At 38.0% G+C, this 21,647-nt stretch overlaps 1 protein-coding gene across 1 annotated transcript in view; it reads left to right on the forward strand.

Moving 5' to 3' along the window:
• SMYD2 (SET and MYND domain containing 2) overlaps positions 1–20,801 on the forward strand; it is a 79,444-nt gene extending 58,643 nt beyond the window's left edge. The window contains exons 6-12 of the mRNA XM_074309149.1: positions 1,424–1,491; positions 6,266–6,368; positions 9,705–9,815; positions 11,982–12,102; positions 13,857–14,031; positions 16,538–16,646; positions 20,347–20,801. Coding sequence (XP_074165250.1) covers positions 1,424–1,491; positions 6,266–6,368; positions 9,705–9,815; positions 11,982–12,102; positions 13,857–14,031; positions 16,538–16,646; positions 20,347–20,427 — 768 coding nt within the window. The 3' untranslated portion in view covers positions 20,428–20,801. The remainder of the gene's footprint in view (positions 1–1,423; positions 1,492–6,265; positions 6,369–9,704; positions 9,816–11,981; positions 12,103–13,856; positions 14,032–16,537; positions 16,647–20,346) is intronic.
• The last annotated feature ends 846 nt before the right edge of the window (positions 20,802–21,647 follow it).

Below are 21,647 nucleotides of genomic sequence, written 5' to 3' on the forward strand. Positions count from 1 at the left end.
CCAGGCTCATCCTCTAGTCACTATATTACCAGCTGCCTTAAGAGTAGGTTTTTAATAAATGCTTATTGAATAAACAATCAATTCCCTAAGGGTACTAGCATCCAGGCTTCATGGCTTACCATGAAGCAGATTTTGTTTTTCTTTTCACAATTTAGCATCATTTCCATTTTTTCTCCTGATACCAAAGGAATTGAAGTGTGCTCAGGTAAGACCTGATAGGTATTTATGTCCAGATTGAGTGAAACTAATTATTTGACAGTTGTGGCAGAACGTGGGGTAACCATAGACTGCCACAACTCATTTATGTTTATAGTTATCTGACTACATGACTTAATTAATCTACAAGCCTTTATTAAACACCTATTCTGTCTGAGACTCTGTGTATATATATGTCTCAGCTCTCAAAGAGCTTACATTCTACTTAGGCATACAATATATTCACAGATAAATAAGAATCAGATATATAAGAGACAAAAAGGAAGTCGCTTTGGTGGGCAGGATGGGGAGGAGAGATGATGATGAGTTAAGAAATTAGGAAAGGACTGTTTGAGGGAAGTGCCATTAGAGCTAAGCCAGGAAAGATACCAGAGGCAAGGGTAAGCAGGGAGAACATTCAGAATTGGGAGAGAGCCAGGTACAAAAGTCCAAATGAGGGAGGGAACATTAGGTACGAGAGACCAGTTTGATTGGAGCAGAGAGTACAAGAGGAGAAACAATGTCTAATCAGCCTACAGATCATAAAGGGCTTTAAATGCCAAGGAAAGGATGGGAGTGGGAGAACAAATGAACCTCTTCAAGTTATTCCTGCTTTGGAAATTAACAGTAGTAAAGTGCTGCTAAGTCATGGGCATCATGAATTGTTATATGAGATTTAAGAAGTAAGTCATCCTGTTGTGAATTTCGTGATTTTTTAAAAATTCCAATCTAGAGATGACCCAGGTCGGTAGGCCACAGTTATTGGAGAATAGGGCAAAGTCACAATATTCAGAAACGAATTTCTCATCTCACACCCTATGTTGAGTAAGGTCAAAAAGTTCCATCAAAACACTGATCTCTATGTCTGAAGAACAAATATTTTCAAGCCCTAGCTAGTGGCCCACTGATTTTAAACAATTTAAAAAAAAAAATGTAACAGTTCCAGTGTATTAAAGAATTTAGACAAAAGTAAAAAGTGCTTCTCCTTTTCTCTTTACTTTATCAGAGAAAGAACTCTAAGCATATATCCTGTTGCCTGGGAGGTCAATAGTAAAACCATCATATTAAAAGAAAGGAGATATATTCATGTTATGGAAAGATGCTTATTAGATTGTCTTTCCTAGTGACAGACAGAGGTCAAAAAGAAGGACAGTGGTTTATACCCCCAAGAAATTCTTGCCTCTTATTTTGTTCATTTGTTTCTTTCTCCCTTTTTCTTTTTTTATAGGTTAATTGCAATGGCTTTACAATTGAAGATGAAGAACTTTCACATTTGGGATCAGCAATATTTCCAGAGTAGGCCGAGTTTGCCTTCTTTTCTTTCCTTTTCTCTAGCTTAACGTGAATTTGAATTTTTTGATTTTTAAATAATCTACCTAATGTCTGCATGTGGCAGACATAAAACTCCAAGTAAATTAAGACAGCTTTTAAATTCTGCCAGGTTTCAAAATATTTCCCCTGCACTTAAGGATTTGAAGGTAGTAGTTATCAGAGCAGTTGCTTGTTAAGTCCTGCCGGGCAGAGAACTGTTATTAAAGAACACTTTATAGTGTTCATAGGAGCAATAGTCCCATACCCTGCTGAGAAATTTGCTTTCTACATAATCTTCAGTTCAGGTAATCTTCAGTTTTAACGATTAATTGCCAACTAAGGTATTTCCATAGCTTTGCTTAGAAGAAATATTGGCTCTCACCTCATCTCAACTTTTGATCATTGTGAATATGGGGAAGGCACAGCATGAGATACAGAAAAACCTCACTAATTCAGACTGAATTGGGGGGGAGGCCCAGCTGAAGTAGTGAATTAGAGAAACTTATTAAAGAAATATGGTTTCTCGTAACCCATCCCCCACTTTTGAAGAGAGACTGTTTCAAATGATGTTAACAAAATATTTCTGAGGAGAGAAAATGGGAAAGCAGTAGGTGTTTTATTAAGTGCCTACTATGTGCTAGCAACTATATTAAGCACTTGACAAATGTTATTCTTAAAGAACAATGTATATATAGCTACATAACTAACATTTATAGAGTGTGTTAAGGTTTTACAAAATGTTTTACATATGGTATTTCATTTGATCATTGGATATTGTTAGACATGATTATGTTTTGGTACTAGCAGGGTTATTATTTAATGAAAATGGATGCTTTAAAAATGTTTAACCAGTTTGTTTTCATAAATAGTTTATTTGTTCCTCCCTGTATTCGTGTTTGCCCAAATACAAATGACCTTTTTTAGAGATAGTACAAAGGAACAGTGAACACAGCCTGTATCCAAATTAAATCAAAATACAAGTTAATGTCATATGAATTCAATAAGGTTTACCCTCAAAAGAAATGAGGTGCTGCATGTTTGAATGGACACATGCAGGCAAGACCCTTAAAGTACCCGTGCCTTTGGTCATAGTTCAGTCTCTCATCTCCTATGCTGTTTGTTTTTTTGAATTTTTGTGACTTTCCCAATTTGCTGCTTAACCCAGAGGACAAGAAGTCACCAACGAATTACTAAGTCGCTTTGTGCTGGTTGAACAGCAATGACTGTGCCTTCCTCTAGAATAACTAGAAGGTTTATTCATTAATTTTAACACTGGAAGACCACATGGAGTCCCTCGCCACTGTCTGAATTCTGATAGCCACACTGAAGTGACTTCATGACATTTTTCCTAGGGGAGAAGGAGAGCATTGGAGAGTTTCCCTTTAGAGATCTCATTGAAAACAAATCTATCTCTGAAGTGAATTCTTTTGAAACCAGTATCTTAGGAACCAAAGTATCAATCAGCATTTATGTATTAAATGCCTACCCATTGTGACTGGTTACTAGTAATTCAAAGGCAAAACCAAAAAAGGCCTGGCCCTCAACGATCTTATGTTGGGAGTAGGGGGCGGGGAGGAAACACATATAGATATAAAGAAATACTATTATACATACATCTACATACACACATGTGCATATTTTATGTATATTTATATATATATATATATATATATATATATATATATATATATATATATATATATATATATATATATATATATATATGTATAGTTACATATACATATCTATCAAGGATTTATTTTGTATATACCTATACTTATAAATATCATCTTCCCATGTCGAATGTAAGCACCTTAGTGACAAGAGCTGGTTTGTTTCCCTAGCACTTAGTATAATACCTAAAATGTTATAGGAGCTTAATAAATGAAAGCTTGATGATTGAGTGGTTAATTAAAAATACATCCAAAATTTATCTGGGAGAGGAGGAATCGATAGCCAAAAGGATCATGAAAGATCTCATGTGGAGACCTAACGATATCTCATGGAATATAACATTTGATGTGGGTGATCTGAACTTTGTAGTGAGCAAGGATTCTAATAGAGAGGAGTGCAAAGTCAGTGGACCACTCCCAGTCTGCACAGTGGAAGGAGATGAGAGTTAAATGTTACAAGGAACAAGGAGTGGGCCAGTTTGGCCAAAATACAAGTTAATTGGATACTTAGAATCTTGGGTGTAGAATCCAATTTTCCAGATGAGGAAACTGGGGTGTAGAGAGGCTCTGATGAATTTAGATTCATTCAGCTGGCATTCAGATTCAGAGCTAGCAACAACCTTAGAAATCAATGAATCTCAACTCTTTCATGTTTCTGAGAGGAAACTGAAGCACAGAAAGATCAAATTACTTCCCTGTAGTCACATAGCTAGTATCTAGGTGAGATTTGAACCCAAGTTTTTCTGGCCTCAAATCCAGTGCCCTGCTTTCAGTGTCCCTCTGTCTCTCGAGTTATTTTAGAATCCTAGAAAGAAAAACTCGAGCTGGATTAGAAAGGACTTCAAATACTGAAGAGAGGATTTGACTGAAGACACAATAGGAAAACATTAAGGCATTTTGAACAAGGAAGTTTTTTCAGTACTTTCCAATAGCTAATAAAAAAAAATTATGCCACCATAAAAACAAACAGTTTCAGATTCTTTTTATTATTTTTGAGGTTTTTTTATTTCTTTGGTTGGGGAGGAGAAGAGGTGGAAGTGGTAGTTTAAAAAAAAATTTTAGATTAAACATGTACATTCATATTTATAACATATTTCCATGTGTTGAGAAAGAAAAATCAGCACAAAAAGGAAAAATTACAAGAAAGGAAAAAAAAAAAACAAACAAGAAAATAGAAGGCAAAAACAGCATGCTTTGATCTGCATTCAGTCTCCATAGCTGTTTTCTCTAGCTACAGATAGCATTTTCCATCCAAAGTTTATTGGAATTGCGTTGAATTACTGAATTGCTGAGAAGAGCTAAGTCTATCATAGTTGATCATTTTAATTAAAAAAGGTTTCTGTTTCTGAAGTTGTGGATGCCTAAAAAAATATTTTTCGTTTGCTTTCTAATGAACTCGGCATGAGGCACTGTAATGAGAGCATAGCTAGATAAATAGCCCAATTCTGATACATACAGGCTTCTTGGGGTGTCCATCAAGTGCCTAACACTACAAGTATCATTCAGTATTATTAGAGGAAGTGTCTCAAAGGAGTTCCCTAAATTAATAAAATCACATTTCCAGTCTCCCTTCCCCCCCCTCAAAAAAAAAATCATGCTATATTTCCTGGAAGAGAGCTGGTATGCTTTGACTCTTCGATTTGAGAGTTTTTTTAATATTTAAGAGTCTGATTTTCTTTCATGTATGTTGTCAAGCCACTGGTCTCTTGGTCTTCAGTTTGGAGTAGGAGGAGGGTGCACTGAATCCCTCCTCATCACATTCCAATAAAGCTGAATTACAGCAGAATGCCACGTAGCCAGTTTCATCCTTTCCCCAAGCCTCTGGTAGCATTGAGTTTAGGAAAGCAAGAAGAAAGTAGTTGGTCTCTCCTCTGTGCCCAGGAGTGGCCATTGCTAGCTCTCCCTTAGACCTCAAGGAGCAAACTGACCTACTGAGTCAGTGCTGTCATTTTGTATTCTTGGTGTGAATGGAAGAAAGTTTTTTTCTTTTTCTTTTAGTAATCAAAGGTAAGGAATTTATAATATCAGACACTGTAACAATAACATTTATAGATGTGAGAGCTTGTGTGAGGATGAGCCCCAGTTTTCAGACAGTTTTAATTGGGGGGAAAAAAGTCCTCTGGGTTGAAATTCCTGTCGGCCTTGGGATTTCAAAGATTTTCAGAGATCAAGCATTTTTTTCCCTGTAGTTTAGACATTTTTGTTCTTAGAACTTTGACCTTGATACAATCAGAAGAAGCTCAAAGCCCCTCACATACATGAACTGTCTATCCTTCCCACCAGTCCTGAGAAGTAGAATGAGAACAGCAGGGGCAGCCCTGTCCCAATTTTCCAGATGAGGAAATTGAGGTGCAGAGAAACACAAATGAATTTGCTCAGTCAAGATCAGCCAAGAAATCCTAAGCAGAGTGCCATGTAGGAAACCAGACATTGCAGAGAATGAGGATTTTTTTTTCAGAATTTGAAGAGAGCTGGCTTTGGAAATGGTACCTTAATATAAAAAAGTGATTTGGAAAATGATTGATAAGTGGCCTTTGCTTATTTTAGTTTATGGAGGATGTTTAGATATATAATGCTCTTGAAACCATGCATCCTAATGAGAGGGAAATTTACATCTTGAGATGACCCACATTTAAATTTAATTTTATTAGAAATCCATATTAAACGCCAATAGAAACCAACTAAACTTGGTTAAGAGCAATTTTATTTAAAATGATTTTATGAAATAAAGTATCAAAACTTTTTCAATTCCTCTTTCAAAATCCCTACTTGGAATTCTTGGTCCATTTCTACTCATTCACTTATCCTTATGTTACTTTGTTTCTTCCAATTCTTCTGGCTTGACTATTTTCACTTTATTTTCATATTTACCAGGCGTTTATTCTGCTTTTAGTGCCACCAAAGGTTATAATCCCTAGATAGGATTATACTTCTTTTAAAGTGAGTGAAATTGTTAATTACTAGCTTAAAAGATTAGTATTATGAAGTGACAGTCTTTCTTTAAAAGTTTCTCTCAGCTGAGTGGTGCTTAATTTCCTGCCAATCACCTTGAAATAAATAGTTTGTTTTTCCTCCGTTGACAATAGCGTTGCACTGATGAACCACAGTTGTTGTCCCAATGTGATTGTCACCTATAAGGGGACCCTGGCTGAAGTGAGAGCTGTGCAGGAAATAAACCCTGGAGATGAGGTAAGTGTGAGCATAAACCAGCATGAACCGCAGTATGAATGTCAGCCAGCCTTTCTTGTAAGTTAACCTGTGGGGGGAAATCAGTGCAAGGTCAGCAGGAAGAGTGAAGTGAATAGCACTGAAAATAATGGCCATGAATTTCACCCACTCAACTTTATAGTCTTTTCTCAGTTTCTTCATGGGACAGTTTATCTGGTTTGTGGATTATCCAGGCTTATAACTTAGTACTAGTTTCTTTTTGTTACTTGCAATTTGGTAGATAGCCTTTGAATTAGGGTCTGCCCTAACTAGTATATGAATTGTTGTCACATTAATATTTTTTGCCACAGCTCTTCCATACCCTCTGTATTCAAGGGTTGTTTTTGATGTTGTTTATTTTTTTTTCCATCTTCAGTGGATCCATGTTCTGTACAGACCCCCAAACCTTCATGTCTTTTCATCCTGTGTGATTCTTTCTCATGTCTTTTTGTAAATTTTTTTAGTAGAATTTCCTTGTATGCTTCCCCATAGGTCATCATATGGGCACCATTCACACCATTCTTTTGTTATTTCTTCCTTTACAGTCTGCCTCCTTTTCAAAGCACACATATCTTAGCTGAAGTTCCTCATTTGGTTCTTATGTGGAAATTATCATTGGTAATATGCTGTGACTCACATTCTCCACTAACTTGCTCTTGCCAGTCAACAGAAATTATTTTGGTGCTTCAAAGATTGTGGTGTTTGGTTTTTTCCTTCAAATATCCAATTAAGATGAACAGCCAAATACATGGCTCTTGTAAGGAATGAACAGAATGAGTTGTTTATTAGATAGAAAAGAGGCTGACTTCACTCAAAGAATTGCATGGGTGAATTGATCACTTAATCAGTAAACATTTATTAAGCATTTACTGTGTGCCAGACAAAGATATGGAAAAAATGAAACAGTTGCTGCAATAAAAGAGCTTACATTCAGTTGGGTTGTCCTGATTTAGAGGTGCTACTCTCTTGGTGAGTGGGTGTCTTTCATCATTCTTTTATGTTTTCTATACTGTTATATGGTATTGATTAGGTATTGCCAAAGTTATATGACTATGTATATATGATTATATGGAAACAACTAAACTTGGTTAAGAGCAATTTTATTTAAAATAATTTCAGAAAATAAAGTATCAAAACTTTTTCACTTCCTCTTTCAAGGTCCCTAGTTGGGATTCTTGGTCCATTTCTACGCACTCACTTATCCTTATGTTACTTTGTTAGTTTCTCCTCAGTTCTTCTGGCTTGGCTATTTTCACTTTATTTTCATATTTGCCAGGCAGTATTCTGCTTTCAGTGCTACTGAGGGTTATAATCCCTAGGTAGGATTATACTTCCTTTAAAGTGAGTGAAATTGTGCTTAGATTCTGCTCACCTGCAAAGTGTCTGCATTGTGGCACTCCGCAATTTAATCCTTTAAATTGTCTGGTAGGGTCTGGCTTAAAAATAGATCACACTTATATTCGAGTTACTGGTAGGAACATCGATTATTATCATTCTCTAGTTCAAATCAAATATCACCTTGATAATTTCTAATGTAAATCTCAATCTGAGTATTTTATATCAGTCTTGAAATGCAGATTGTTCTGAAGAAAAAAAAAAAAAAAAAAAACAAGCTATTGCCTAAAAAGAGCGTTGTGCCTTCTTACTATGGGAGAAATGTGCTCTATCCTTGGCAGAACTGTCTAGGTTCCTGAATATCTGTCTCGTAAAAACTACCCTAGTGCCTCTTTGTTTAAAAAAAAATCCCAATTAGTCAGAATAATTAAGTCATTTAAAACAGAAATGCTCATTTGGGGACAGACTGAAAAGATGAGCAATTCATGGCAGTGACCAACTGATATGAGCAGGGACCGTCTGCTGGACTCTGTCTCCACCTCCTGGGCTAGTGTGAGTATTGCACAGGCTTGTCCATCCGCCCTTGCAAGTTGGAAAGGCTATTGGGGCCTTTACAGAGGAGAGTGTTTGGAAGGTTTATTTTGTGGCCCTTTCTGCTTTCTCTCTCCTTACTCCTTGAATTTTTGGAAAATTATGTAGTGATGTCACTAAGTAAAGTAGAAAGGCATTTTTTTCCCTTGCTTCTGGCCCTGCAAAGAGAAGGGGTGCAAGAACTAAATGTAATGTTTTGCTTTTGTGGGTTCTTGAGTTTGGGGTGCTAGAACCAAGACTGGGGGCCCCTACAAGTTTGTTCTCAAATATATGTATTGGAACCCAAGGTTGTTGGCACTTAAAAGGCTATTTGAGGTCCATCTGTTCACTCAGACATTTGCCTGATTATGTGGGATGATCAGCAAACGCTGGTCCCAGTGACTAGATAATGGATATTTAAATGTTGGCCTCTTCCATATGCTCAGAGGCTTAGTGACAGGAGCATGCTAGAAAACTCAAGAGCAGGCCTGATGAGCACCAAAGCTAAGAGTTTCCCAAATTCCTGGGCACAGCTGGCAAAATTGAAAGCAGCCAGCTGTGTGGGATGGTAGTCCTGCCTCTCCCAGGCCTCCCATTCCTGGGGCTGCCCTACGGCCGGGACACAGAATTCTTGGCAACAAAAGCTACAGCTTAGGGTTCTTTCTCCAGTGAGGGGTGATTTAGGAGGAAAAGGGAAATGTCTCACCACCAAGGCCTTCAACACGCAGGAGTGGCTACTCTGAAAGCATTCAAGAAGTCCAAGTTGATGCCATAAAAGTATAAAAAACTAAAAATGTGAGCTAATTCTAAGGATAGCATACAACGGCCCAACAAGAGTCCTTTCTTCTCTGCAGGAGTCACGAGTGGGCCCTGCTGGGTGAAATCTACAGTCGGCCCTCTAAGGCTAGGACACGGGCAAGAGTCATTGGGGGGGACGGACCTCTTTTAGGTTGCTAGTTAAGGTTCACCCAAAGAGAACCAAAAACCTCTTCAGAATTAAGACATTTTAGACTGGTAGGAAGGGATTTTCCTAACATAAGAAGTTAATACAAGGGAATGATAAGCTCCAATTATTCAACCTTTGTGCATTTCTTGGGCTCTTTTTTTCTCTTCTTTATACTATCCTACAACTCAAAGTTCATTCAGGAAGTCATTAACTTAAGATTATTAATGAAACAATGTAAATTATTAATATCTTAGAGAATGGGATCATAGATTTAGAGTGAAAAGAACTGGGGCTCTAATTGAAATCAACCCCCTCATTTTACAGATAAGAAAACCAGGTCCACAGAATTGGTATCTGGGAGAATTTGAACCCAAAGAGCTATATATACCACACTACTTTTGTGATAAGAATTATATACTGTGTCCCTCTCAACACTATGATCTTTCTTTTTTTCTTTTGCTCCTTAGGTTTTTACTAGCTATATTGACCTGCTGTATCCTACAGAGGATCGGAATGACCGGTTAAAAGACTCCTATTTCTTTACATGCGAGTGTAGGGAATGTACTACCAAAGCAAAGGTAAGGCTGCTGCAGCGTGGACAAGTCTGGTCACCCATTTCCAGGAGGAACATCTGCCTCCTCCTAACAAACTGACATTGGACTCCCCACATCCCAGGAAATTTGTTCACCTCAGGAAAAGGTGCTCCTTCCCATCCCTTCGGGAGAAAGCTTTTAGAGGGAGCTATCATCACAGTGCATATAGTGCTGGACCATAAGGCACAAAGACCTGAGTTCGGATACTTACCAGCTGTGTCATCCTGAACATGACTTATAACCTGTCTGCCTTCATTTTCTCATTTGTAAAATGGGTATAATATAATAGCCTGTACCTCCCACAGTAGTTGTGAGAATGTGAGATAATATTTGTAAGCAGCACTTAGCACAGTGCCTAGTACATACTAGGTAAATGCTTATTCCCTTCTCCCTTTTCAGATGATAACATCTTAGAAGTCTTTTATCATGGCAGCCTGTGGAAGAAAAGCACATGCTTCTCAAAGGTGTGGGTGCTAGTCCCTTCTTCCTGCCTCCAGAAAACTTTGTGATCTTGGACAAGTCCCTGAAAATACTCCTAGGTCTATTTGTTCATTTCTAAGATGAGAGAGTTGGGATAGATGAACCCTAAAGGTCCCTTAAGTGCTAGCCTTTTATAGGGCACAAAGTCCTATCCTAGCGTAAATGCCTCACCAAAGTATGAGAAGTTTGTTAAGGAGGGCATTTTTCTTTATAAAAAACCAATTAATCCTTTAATTTTGTTTCTTGTTGTGTATACACACACACACACACACACACACACACACACACACACACACACACACATATACTTGAAAGACTTTAAAATTTATAGAGGGATCAGTGAGCTGATCCAGAGTAGCCTTTCTGACATATGATATTTCAACCAGTCAGAGCCAGGCAGGGCCTAGTGGACATCATTTTGAACTTCCTCATTTTACAGATGGCACCAACTTTGCCAAGATATTCTTAGGAACCTCTGTTACTAATCTGTTTTCCCTCTACGTCAAACCTATTTCTGGCAACTCAGTACTGGGTTCAGGAAGCGGCTTTCATGAATATTTGGGCATGGAAAGGAATTTCCAAATTGCCATCTTTTAAAATGGAATATACCTTTGGAAGTGGTAAGAAAAAATAGGAGACAGGAAGGGCAGCAAAACCACAGAAAAAGAATTCTAGCAACTTCACAAACCAGTTTAGAGAAGTTTTTAGGCTAGGAGACCTAAAAGATCGAGTTTACTATAGCACCACCCACAGTAACCCTGCCCTGTTTTCTTCTCCATGTGACCACAAATGCATGCTGAGAAACATGCTCTAGTCAAGTGTTTCCCATGAAATCCAATTAAAAAAAAATTATTAAAATATTAAATTTCTTTCAGGTCTGCTGATTAATTTCTCTTTATCCCACACTGATTCAGAATCATTAAAGCACAGTATTCAAGCTAGAAAGTGCCTTACTAATAAATCAATTTCTATAAATTTATAAAATTTAGAAATTTTATAAATGTTTTTATTTATGTCTTTTCTCTTTTACATTGCTTAATATTTCCCAGTTTCTGCAATAATTTTCTCTCCCATAACGAAGAAAATACAATTAAGCAAAATCAATACATCAGCCACATCTGAAGGTGTATTCCTTACTTATTTTATTTACCTCACCTTAGCTACAGTACTTACCTTATCTCTTTGCCAAGTTTCATTTGGTCTTATTGTATCAGAGTTCTGCTGTCTCCCAGTTGGTATTGTTCTCCTTTATATTATTGTGGTCATTGTGGAAGTGATTCTCCTAGTTCACTTATTTTATTATGTGTCAGTTCACATGAGTCTTCATTCTTCTAATCAGCAGGAATCCAGTTTATTTAAAACAAACAAAAACACACACACACACACACACACACACACACACACACCTTATAAGATCAGCCCCTATGTTACAGATAAAGAAAACTGAGAGAAACAAAGAAATTTGGCCATGGTAATTTGCAGCAGAGCTGGGATTCAAATTCAGGCCTTCCAACATCTCATTCAGCATCCTTTCTACTGCCCCCCACTCCCTTTTTCCACAAGTGCCTGTGGGCATCTAATAACTTGCAAGTTGATCTACAGGGACGTGCTTGAAAGATTTCTCCACTGTTATGGTTCCTTTCATAACATTCATATATATTTTTTTTGCAGGATAAAGCCAAGGTGGAAATACGAAAACTGAGTGAGCCCCCAAAGGCTGAAAGCATCCGCGACATGGTGAAATATGCACGGAATGTCATTGAGGAATTTAGACGGGCCAAGCATTATAAATATATCTTTTTCTCAATTTCCTTATAAGAGATGGGAGGGAAAGATGGGGGACATGGAGTTTGAATCTTGAACAAGGAGAGCTTCTTTAATGGGTAGACTTTATACTTTGTCAAGTGTAGAAAGCAACTTCCCCTATTTCTTACTTGACTAGTTTAGACTGAATTCAGCTTCCAGGTGGGATTCTTTGCTTCCTTGCAGAGGGTCTGAAAAAAAATTCTTTGAAGTTTGCCTTAGTTCCTGGAAGACACCTATATAGAGCCCTATAGTATCAAGTCTCTTAGTAGACCCTCAGTAATTGTGCAGTCAGTCTTGTTATCCATATGAATTAATTAATTAATTAGACAATGAAAAAGCGTGCATTATATATGCTTACTTACTTAGTTACTATATATAAAGCAATCTGTAGATAAAGTAGATGAGCAATGAGAAAGATAGGACTGGGTACCAAAGAATTTATGTGGTTGAATGTATGTCTGTCGAAATGTGGCTGCTTTTTTATAGGCAAATCTAAGTGTTAGAGACCTTGAGGTAGGGAAAGGAAAGAGAAAGGAGGGAGTTATCCTTGGTTTTTGCATTATCTGCATCGTTACTTCCTACAGTTGTTGCATTTAAGTGAACCAGCTTTTCCTGTGGCCGATATTCAAAACTTGAAAGCTTGCCCAAGAGTCTCTAAAATTTCCCCATTTACCAAAACTCTGCCCAGAATGTTTTCACAGCTACATGCCTTGAATAATAATATAATTTCATATAATAGCAATGTGTCCTAGGGGTTGCTTTGTGGGAAAGAGACTTAATTTACTTTATGTAACTACAGAGAGAAGAACCAAGATTTGTAGGTAGAAATACAGGGGAGACAAATTTTGGTTCAGTATATGGCACAATTTCTGGACAATTAGATTTATTTAAAATAGAATGGGCTCTTTTGAGTCTGGGCCATCATTACTGGAATTATTTGAGGAGAGGCTGAATGATCACCTGGCAGAAGTATTTCAGGAGGAATTCTTCTCTTGAGTTGGAGATGACAGCATGTACACTGAAAATAGCCCTGAAAATGTTGTTAAGGATTTTTTTTTTTAAATGCATAAAATAAAATAGAAAATAAGACCAAAAAAAAACACAAATGAGGACAGCTTTGAAAGTTATATGTTGAATTTGTTATATACTTAAAGAAAAAAACAAGCTTTAGTTGTTAGTTATTCAGTTTTATACACAATCTTTTTTTCTGTTCTAATTTCTAAGTAGAAATACTCATTTTATGTGATGTTTCAGTTCAGAATAAGAATTTTTAAGAAGAAAAACATGGAATGTCAGAATCTGATTTCCAATTTTGACTTTGCTCCTTACTACCTCCGTGACTTTGGGGAAATCATCTATGTCTTTTGTCCCTTAGTATCCTCATCTGTAAGTTCTTTTTAGCTGTATACCTATGAGCTTATCAACTTCTAATTTCCCTTTCACCTCTAAGATATAATTCAAATTATCCCTTAATTTAGACTGTCAATTTTCATATGGCCAAAGCTCTTTAGATTCCGTTGCTTTTTTTTAAAAGGAAATAAGTAATTTTATTAGAATTATTTCATTTTCAAGAAATGTTTAAGAACAATGTAGATTGCTCCCTTTTTTGGGATGGTTTGAATATAGAATTGGGTGTCCTTCAAGCACTTTACCAAATCTTGTGACCCAGGGTAGCATCATGTGGGTACGTAATTTTGGGTAGCCAGCCATATTGCGCATTTTTCCTTGATTCCAATGCAACCCCTAGCGAGCTGTTGGAGATCTGTGAACTCAGCCAGGAGAAGATGGGCTCCTTGTTTGAAGACAGCAATGTGTACATGTTACACATGATGTACCAAGCTATGGGCGTATGCTTATACATGCAGGACTGGGAAGGTGCCTTGCGCTATGGACAGAAAATAATTAAGCCCTACAGGTGACTTGGGGTGTTTATTCACTGGAACTGTTATTTAGGAATTGTTTTTCTTTCTATGATCAGAATCCAAGCTGATTGCTGGTTCTTCTTGGAATGTGGCTAGTAGGGGCAGCCTTTGGTTCCTTGCACATCTTTAGACTTGCAAGTCTGTGTTCATTATTTGGAAGCTGTTCAGTCTCTTTAGGGCTCTGCTTTCAGAGGCAGCCAGGCATCGGGAAGTAGTTATCACTTATGCAGTTCCCCACCCTCACTAGCCATGGTGATATCCATATTGGTAAGGATTAAGCCATCCTTCCTGAGTTATCCATATGTAAGCCCATAGCCATGGAGTTCAAGTCAACTCTCCCATTCTCCCAAAACTGAGGAAAGAGCATTTTACATACTTGTCCCATGGGACTAGCAGTAGACCAGACTAAAGAATTATTTTTCTATATGAGGAAAGGTCCCAGGCCCAAAGCCCAGCCCACCACGAGTACATACTTTATGTGTGAGACCTTAGGCAAGAGCTGCGATCTACCTAAAACACCTTTATCTTCAGTTATAAGATGAATGTATCCTACCTCCCAGGATAGTCTTGGGGAGACACAGAGTTAGGGCCTGGATGGGATTTCATTCATAAAGGGAATTTCCACTTCTCCTAATGCACATCCCTTCTCTGCAGTGTTATCATCTTGAAATTTTTTCACTTAAAAAGTAGCGACTTGCCTCTCCAGCCAGCATGTATCAGGGGTGGAGTTCAACCCAGGTCTTCCTTGTTTCAGGGCTGGCTCTCTGTCCACGGAGATACAAGTGCCCCTCCCCTGGGGGAAGGCCCATTGTAAATCATAACGAGGTACAGAATCATGCTTTCCTGCATATTTTCCCCATCCGTTCTCTTGCCACTAAAACTCTTTTGTTCTTTTTTGGGCATTTTTGCCCGTTCTCCTGGGAGGTGACTTACTGTGGGGTCACTCCTGAAGGTGGACCCTCTTCCAGAGAGCAGTGACTCATCCATTCCTGTTCTCCATCTCTGCCAAGGACAGCGTAGGAGGAGTTGGACTTAAACCCACTGAATACCATCCTAGCTTAGACACAGAACAGTGTCCTGTGCTTACCCTCTGGGATGTGTGGCTGAGGAAGACCAAAGCACTTTTTCCCCCAAAAGATATTTCTGAAAACAGGAAAGGGCTTCTCTGCTTTGGAACAGAAAGATAACTACAAATAGGATGGATAAGATAAATAAATCCTCAGGGACCCTTTAAGCCCTGAGACTTAGAGGCTGATTTCACTCTTTCTTCAGGGAATTTATTGCCTTTACCCTGAAGGCTCAGTCCTTAGGCAGCTCTGCTTCAGCTGGCCGGCAGAGGGAGCAAGAGGGGAAAGTAAGCTCTTGAAAACTATCCAAATACTGAGTTTGCCATTTAAATTCGAGATTTAATTCCTCACCACCCCCCACCCCCTCCCAGCACCCTGGAATGGGAGAGGCCAGGAATGTGCAAGCTCAGAGCTTCCCCAAAATCTTCCCACATTTAGCTCAGAAATATCCGGCCGCTCTTCTGCTCTTCTTGTTGGAAGGGAAGTCCAGCTCCTAGTTCTCAGCTGGTTCCCAGAGTCTCTCAGTGTCCCCTGTAGTCCCCACCTCCCGAGGAGCCTCTGCGGGGCAGAGCACTGAACCTCCAAAATTCCAGCTTCTCACACCCACCTGTCCAAAGAGCAAAGGAGAATCTCCCCATTTGGTTGATGCAGCCAGTGTAGGGAGATCTGAGTTCTCCAGAGAAAGGATTTGCACAATTGCCCAGCATACGGGAAAGTCCCACTAATTCAGACATTGCTCAATAAATTCCATAAATATCCACTAAGATATACGTGGTATATAGAGTATATTCTCTACTGGGGTGGGAAGAGGATGGCAAAGAAATGGGAAGTATGGTCTTTGGCTTTATAAAATTTAAATAGCATCGCCTCCTCCCTTTGTCATACAACTGGAAGGGCTAAGTAAACCTAGGATTACTGTGATAATGTGCTGTTCTTAATATATAAAAATGGTATCCTTGAGTTCCCTGAGTCAGGAAGTCATTTTCATTGAGTAGTTTCTCTAATGAAGGTAGGCCTGATCTTAAGATGGCTCAAAATATTAATAGCAACATATGAATATCCATAATGGACAAAGGGAACATTGTTTTAAAAATGGGTTTGCCATAAGATTGTTCCAGAGAGCATCCTCTCCCAGTGCATTTTAAATTATTTTGCATACAACCCTCGAAGTACATTCAATACAATGTACATAAGTGCATTCTGAAGTGGTGAGTCCTTATTGGTCCAAGTTGTGCTGGTTCCTCCAGACTTTCCCAACTGGACTCCCTGGTGTGTACCAGTAAACATTTCTGAGATTGTTGACTGGGCCTGGAAGTTTTGGGGTTTAACCCAAGGCGCGTATTCAAGGCTTCTTTCCCCAGGTTGGACACATGGATGCCAGGATAGAAAACCTGATAATAAAATGGCTTCTTCTTTTTTTGTTGTCTTTTAGTAAACATTATCCACTGTATTCCCTAAATGTGGCCTCCATGTGGCTCAAGCTAGGAAGACTGTATATGGGCCTAGAACACAAAGCTTCAGGAGTAAAAGCGCTGAAAAAGGTAATTTTCCTTTTCTCTAGTAACTTGGCTTTTCTGCAGACTCTTGTGGAAGGGGAGGATGGGACCATCTTCTAGCCAAGCTTGCTTCAGTTGCCTCTCAAAGTTAAATATTGGTACTACTGCCTGTTTTACACTGCTATAGTACTTTGCCAATCTTGAAATTTTTTTTTTAAGTGTTTAAGTTATTCTTGAAGTGTATCATTAATATAATTATTATATCTCTGTGACATGAGGGTATTGTGCCAGAGGTTGGGAGAACAAAGACAAAAGCATAACAGTACCTGCTCTCAGGGAGCTTTTATTGTATTGGAAGAAAGTACATGTATATATAGATCTACATAAAAAATAAATACAGAGTGACCTGGGGGAGGGGAAGAGGCACTAGCAGTTGTGGGGATGGAAAGGGGGAGGCATTGGGAAAGGCCTCAGAAAGAATGAACAAGCCTGAACTGAGCTATGGCCCAGTTGAAAGAATATGTTTGGAGTCTTGAAGACCAGAGTTGGAATTCTGCTTCAGATACTTATTGTGTACTCCTGGCAAGTCACTTAATCTAGTCTCAGCTATTTAAAAAAAAAAAAATCAAGTTTTAAGTTTATTTTTTTTAAGTTTTATTTAAGTTTAAGGTTATTGTAAGGACTAAAAGAGAGAATATATGTAAAGCACTTGCAAACCTTGATGCTATATATAAATGCTGGCCATCAGGAGGAGAAGGTGAGAATGTGAGAAGGCAGATGGACTGTTGTGTCTGAGCAACAAAAGAAGGTCGTTTTTGTCTGGACCCCAAAGAATATAAAATGAAATAATGTTTTTTCCTAATACAACAACTTAGATAATTCACTTCTTATACAAAGATGACCCTTTTGACCCACCAGCTGGAGGAATTATTTTTACATTTGTGGAGATGATTTTTCACTCTCCTGACAGAAACTTACCGTGACCAATGGCACACATTTGGCCAGAGTTTTTTCTATTTGAAAATAATAGGCTCACACTGTGATCCGGGCCATAGCCTTAGCCTCACTGGCTTCAAGCTGTAATCACAGCCAAGTCTTTATACTGTCAGTTGGAGGGCATGGTCTAGCACAAGGTGAAGATGAGTCCTCCCTGATCTCTCCTACAAAGGCGGCCCCACTTCTGCAAAGCCATCCTTATGTTAAATCTTTGTGGTCCCACTGTAGATAATTCCAACCTCAAATCTCCTTGACATTCTAGACAACTCCCTCCCTGAAGCCTTTGAGATGCGGCCCTCACCTCCATTTTGCTGAGAAAATAGAGGCCTTCCACTCTGTACTCTCACTTATTCAAACAAATACTTGTTGATTGATAGGTTGATTGTCCCCTCCTCCACATATAAAACTTCGGTATCATTCTTTATTCATTCTTTTTTTGGTTCTAATCTCCTTGACAAGATCAGCCCCTCTCCTAATGCCCTTGATTCCACTCCATCCTGTTTATCCATCATTCATTCTTCGTCAGCCATTCTTGCTTCATCAATCATTCTTTTTATCATCTTCAATTTCTCAGTCACTGACTGCTTCTGCCATACCTACAAAAATGACTTGTGTCTCTCCATTCATACAGATCGACTGTAACTAGCCCTGAATTTATTTTCTTAGTTCTCTTCTCCTTTGACAGCCGGTTATTGGAAAGTATTTCCTTATTTCCCACTAACTTCTCAATTCTTGTAACCTGACTTCTAACTTCTGTCATTGCACTGAAACTGTTTTCTCCAAAGCTATCATTGATTAATCTTTTGTTCTCATTCATCTATATTTTTTTCTTAAACATTCTCTCCCAATTTGACTTTTGTAACACTGTTTTTTCTTGATTCCCTTTCCACATTTTTGACTATGTCTCAGTCCACTTTCTTGGCACATCATCCATCTCCTGCCAACCAATCACAAGGATCTCCCATTGTTCTGTGGTGCTTTCTATTTTTTCTATGCTAGGTCTTAGTAAGTTCATTAGCTGTTTTGGATTCTATTAGCATTTCTATGAAAATGGTCATCCAGCTTTAATTTCTTTCTTGAATTCCTACACTATATCACCAATTACCTGTTGGATATCTGCCCAATATGTCCCATAGGCATCTCAGATTTTTTTACCTTCCCTCCTGCCCTTCTTCCAAACCTCCTTATTTCTTTGGAGAATTTCACTGTCATTTACATTTCCCAAGTTTGTAACCATCAAGTCATTCTCGATTCTTTTCTTTCTCCTGTCTAATCATCTGCCAAGTCATAGAGTTCTACCTGCACCATATCCTTCACATCCAAACCTTTCTCTTCTTATGACCACAACTACTCTAGTTCAGGCAGATTTTTATCACCTATCACCCATAATAATTTAAGAGTTTCCTGCTTCAGATAGCCTTCTTCTCTAGCCCATTCTCCACAAAACAGCCAATTAATATTCCTAAAACAGAAGTGTAACCATGAAGCTCTGCTCCACAGAAATCTCCTTAGGGTAAAGTAAAAACTCTTCTGCCTTAGCACTTAAGACTTTTTGTAATCTAGCTACTCTCTACCCTTCCAGACATTCCCTATTACTCTATTTACATTATTCTAATACAATTGATTTAGTTTTTGTTTCTTGTATGTGACATTTTATGTAAACCTCTTTAGTACCTTTGATGAGACTGGAGGCTGAGTCACATGACTTAAATGTACCCCTTCCTCACATCTACATCTTGAATCCCTTGCTTTTCTTCAGATCTCGGCTTAAGTGCCCCAAAGAGTTGAACATAACTGAAAAACAACACATACCTGAAGCCTTTACCTTTTATAAAACTAGTTTTTGCTAGGAAAGAGAAAACTTGGTGGAAAAGAATATTCGGGTCTTCCTTTCTAGTGATTTAAATTATAATTTCAGTTGATTAGATTTAAATCAAATCCACCCTGCAGTTCCCATTCCCTACTGGTAAATTTCTGCTTTCCTGGGGAAATCACTCATATACATGTTGGAGGTTCCTCAGATCAATGCATCTAGACCTGGATGAGCACAACTAGCCAAACCATATGGAGAACCTCTTTCTCCTAAAATATCCAGAAGAGTGAGGCTAAAAAGGCCTCACCACAGAAGACACCTTGAGAAACACTCGATAAGAGATGGGAATACATGTTTGTTTATTTGGTTTTTAAATCTTAATTATCTGGGTTATTTTTTCCTGATATTTGACCTGTTTAGACTTGCTTTAGAGCCTGGGATTTTACCTAGGATTAAGAGCTTTAAAAAAAAAATACATATTCATAATTATATCTCAACGTAATTGATTTTCTTTGCAATCTTTATAGTTTGTTCATTTAAAAACATTCCAAACTGTTCCTAGGCTTTGCCAAGCTGTCAAAGAGGTTTATATCATATACAAAAAAGGTTCAGAAGGTTTGTTTCAGACAAAAGAATTCTTTGTGATCATAGGAAATTACTCTCTGAATCTCACCTCAGTTTTCTCATCAGTAAATGAGGGAGTGAGCCTGAGTGACCAATAAGGTCCTTTAATTTTAACCCCACAATAGCCATAAGCCTGAACCATTTTTAGGAAAAATAAAGAATCCCATTTCTCAACCTGAGCCACAGAGTAAGCATGAAGAAACCTCCCCCTCACTTCTTTTCATTTAGAATGGAAGAGGCTGAAAAGGGATCTGTGAGAGGGCTAAAAGGAAAACCATCAGTTTTCTCATTTATTTTTTTTTTCTCCTCTAGGCTATCGCTATTATGGAAGTAGCTCATGGCAAAGATCATCCATACATTTCCGAGATAAAAAAGGAAATTGAAGACCACTGAACCTATGCAACCCCTTCAGCTTTTATTTAAATTCTTTGTGGAAACCTCAGAGAATTGAGTGCATGAGGGTCCTTTGGAAGCATGGCCCTCTGGCATTTCTCTAATAGAACTGGAATGAGAAACATTCACTGCACTTAAAACCTTACCTACCTATTGCTTACTCAGAGGTTTATTTTAAACTTCTTAATCCTTCATAGAAATTAATTTTTGAATGCTCTTTTTCTAAGAGATAATGCCATGGTTTCCTACAATATACTTTTGACAGATCAAGTTGGAAGAGAAAAAAAAAATCCATTTTTTTCTCCTTCCTCTTTGCCTGTTTCAATGTCTAGAATAAATCTGAGTGATGTAAGGTAATAAAAGGGATAATGAAAGCCCTTAGTCTGTTTTTTATTTGTTTTCTAAAGAAATTTATAAGGTTGATTTGTGAGATTATGTGGGGATGGAGACTCCTATGGGGGATTTGTAGTCTAATTTGTAAGTCTGTCCAATACTCTAGAAGGATAGCCTAAGTTACAGAATTGAGACCTGCAAGAGATCTTGGAAATAATACTAGGCCAATTCCCTTATTTAATAAGTGGATTAACTAAGCCCCAGACAGGGGAAATGATTTGTTGAAATGATTGTTGAAAAGAACCATATCCCTTAGAGTTGATCCTGATTCTGCTCCTTTCTCTTAGCATCAGTTCATGTAAGTCTTTCCAAGCTTCTCTGTATTCATCCTGCTGGTCATTTCTTATAGAACAATAATATTCCATAACATTCATATGCTACAGTTTATTTTGTCATTCTCCAACTGATGGGCATGCATTCAGTTTCCAGTTTCTTGCCACTATAAAAAAAGAGCTGCCACAAACATTTTTGCACATATTGATCCTTTTCCCTTTTTTTAATGATCTCTTTGGAGTACAGGCCCAGTAGAAACACTTCTGGATCAAAGGGAACTGTTTGATAGTCCTTTGGGCATAAGAATTTACCACTCTTCCATATTTTCCCATAATTCTTTATGGACCACTTAACTTTGTAAATCATGATGATGATAATTGTGATAAAAGCAATAGTAATAATAATAACATTTATATAGCACCTACTATGTGCAAACTCCTTCAGAGCAAGGGCTATCTTGCTTTTTTTTTTTTTTTTTTAACCCCAGCACTTACCAAGATACATGGTACATATTAAGTGCTTGATAAATGTTGGCTTAACAGTAGGTGTTACTA

Source organism: Sminthopsis crassicaudata, chromosome 4 (assembly GCF_048593235.1).
Source record: "Sminthopsis crassicaudata isolate SCR6 chromosome 4, ASM4859323v1, whole genome shotgun sequence".
Taxonomy (NCBI): Eukaryota; Metazoa; Chordata; class Mammalia; order Dasyuromorphia; family Dasyuridae; genus Sminthopsis; species Sminthopsis crassicaudata.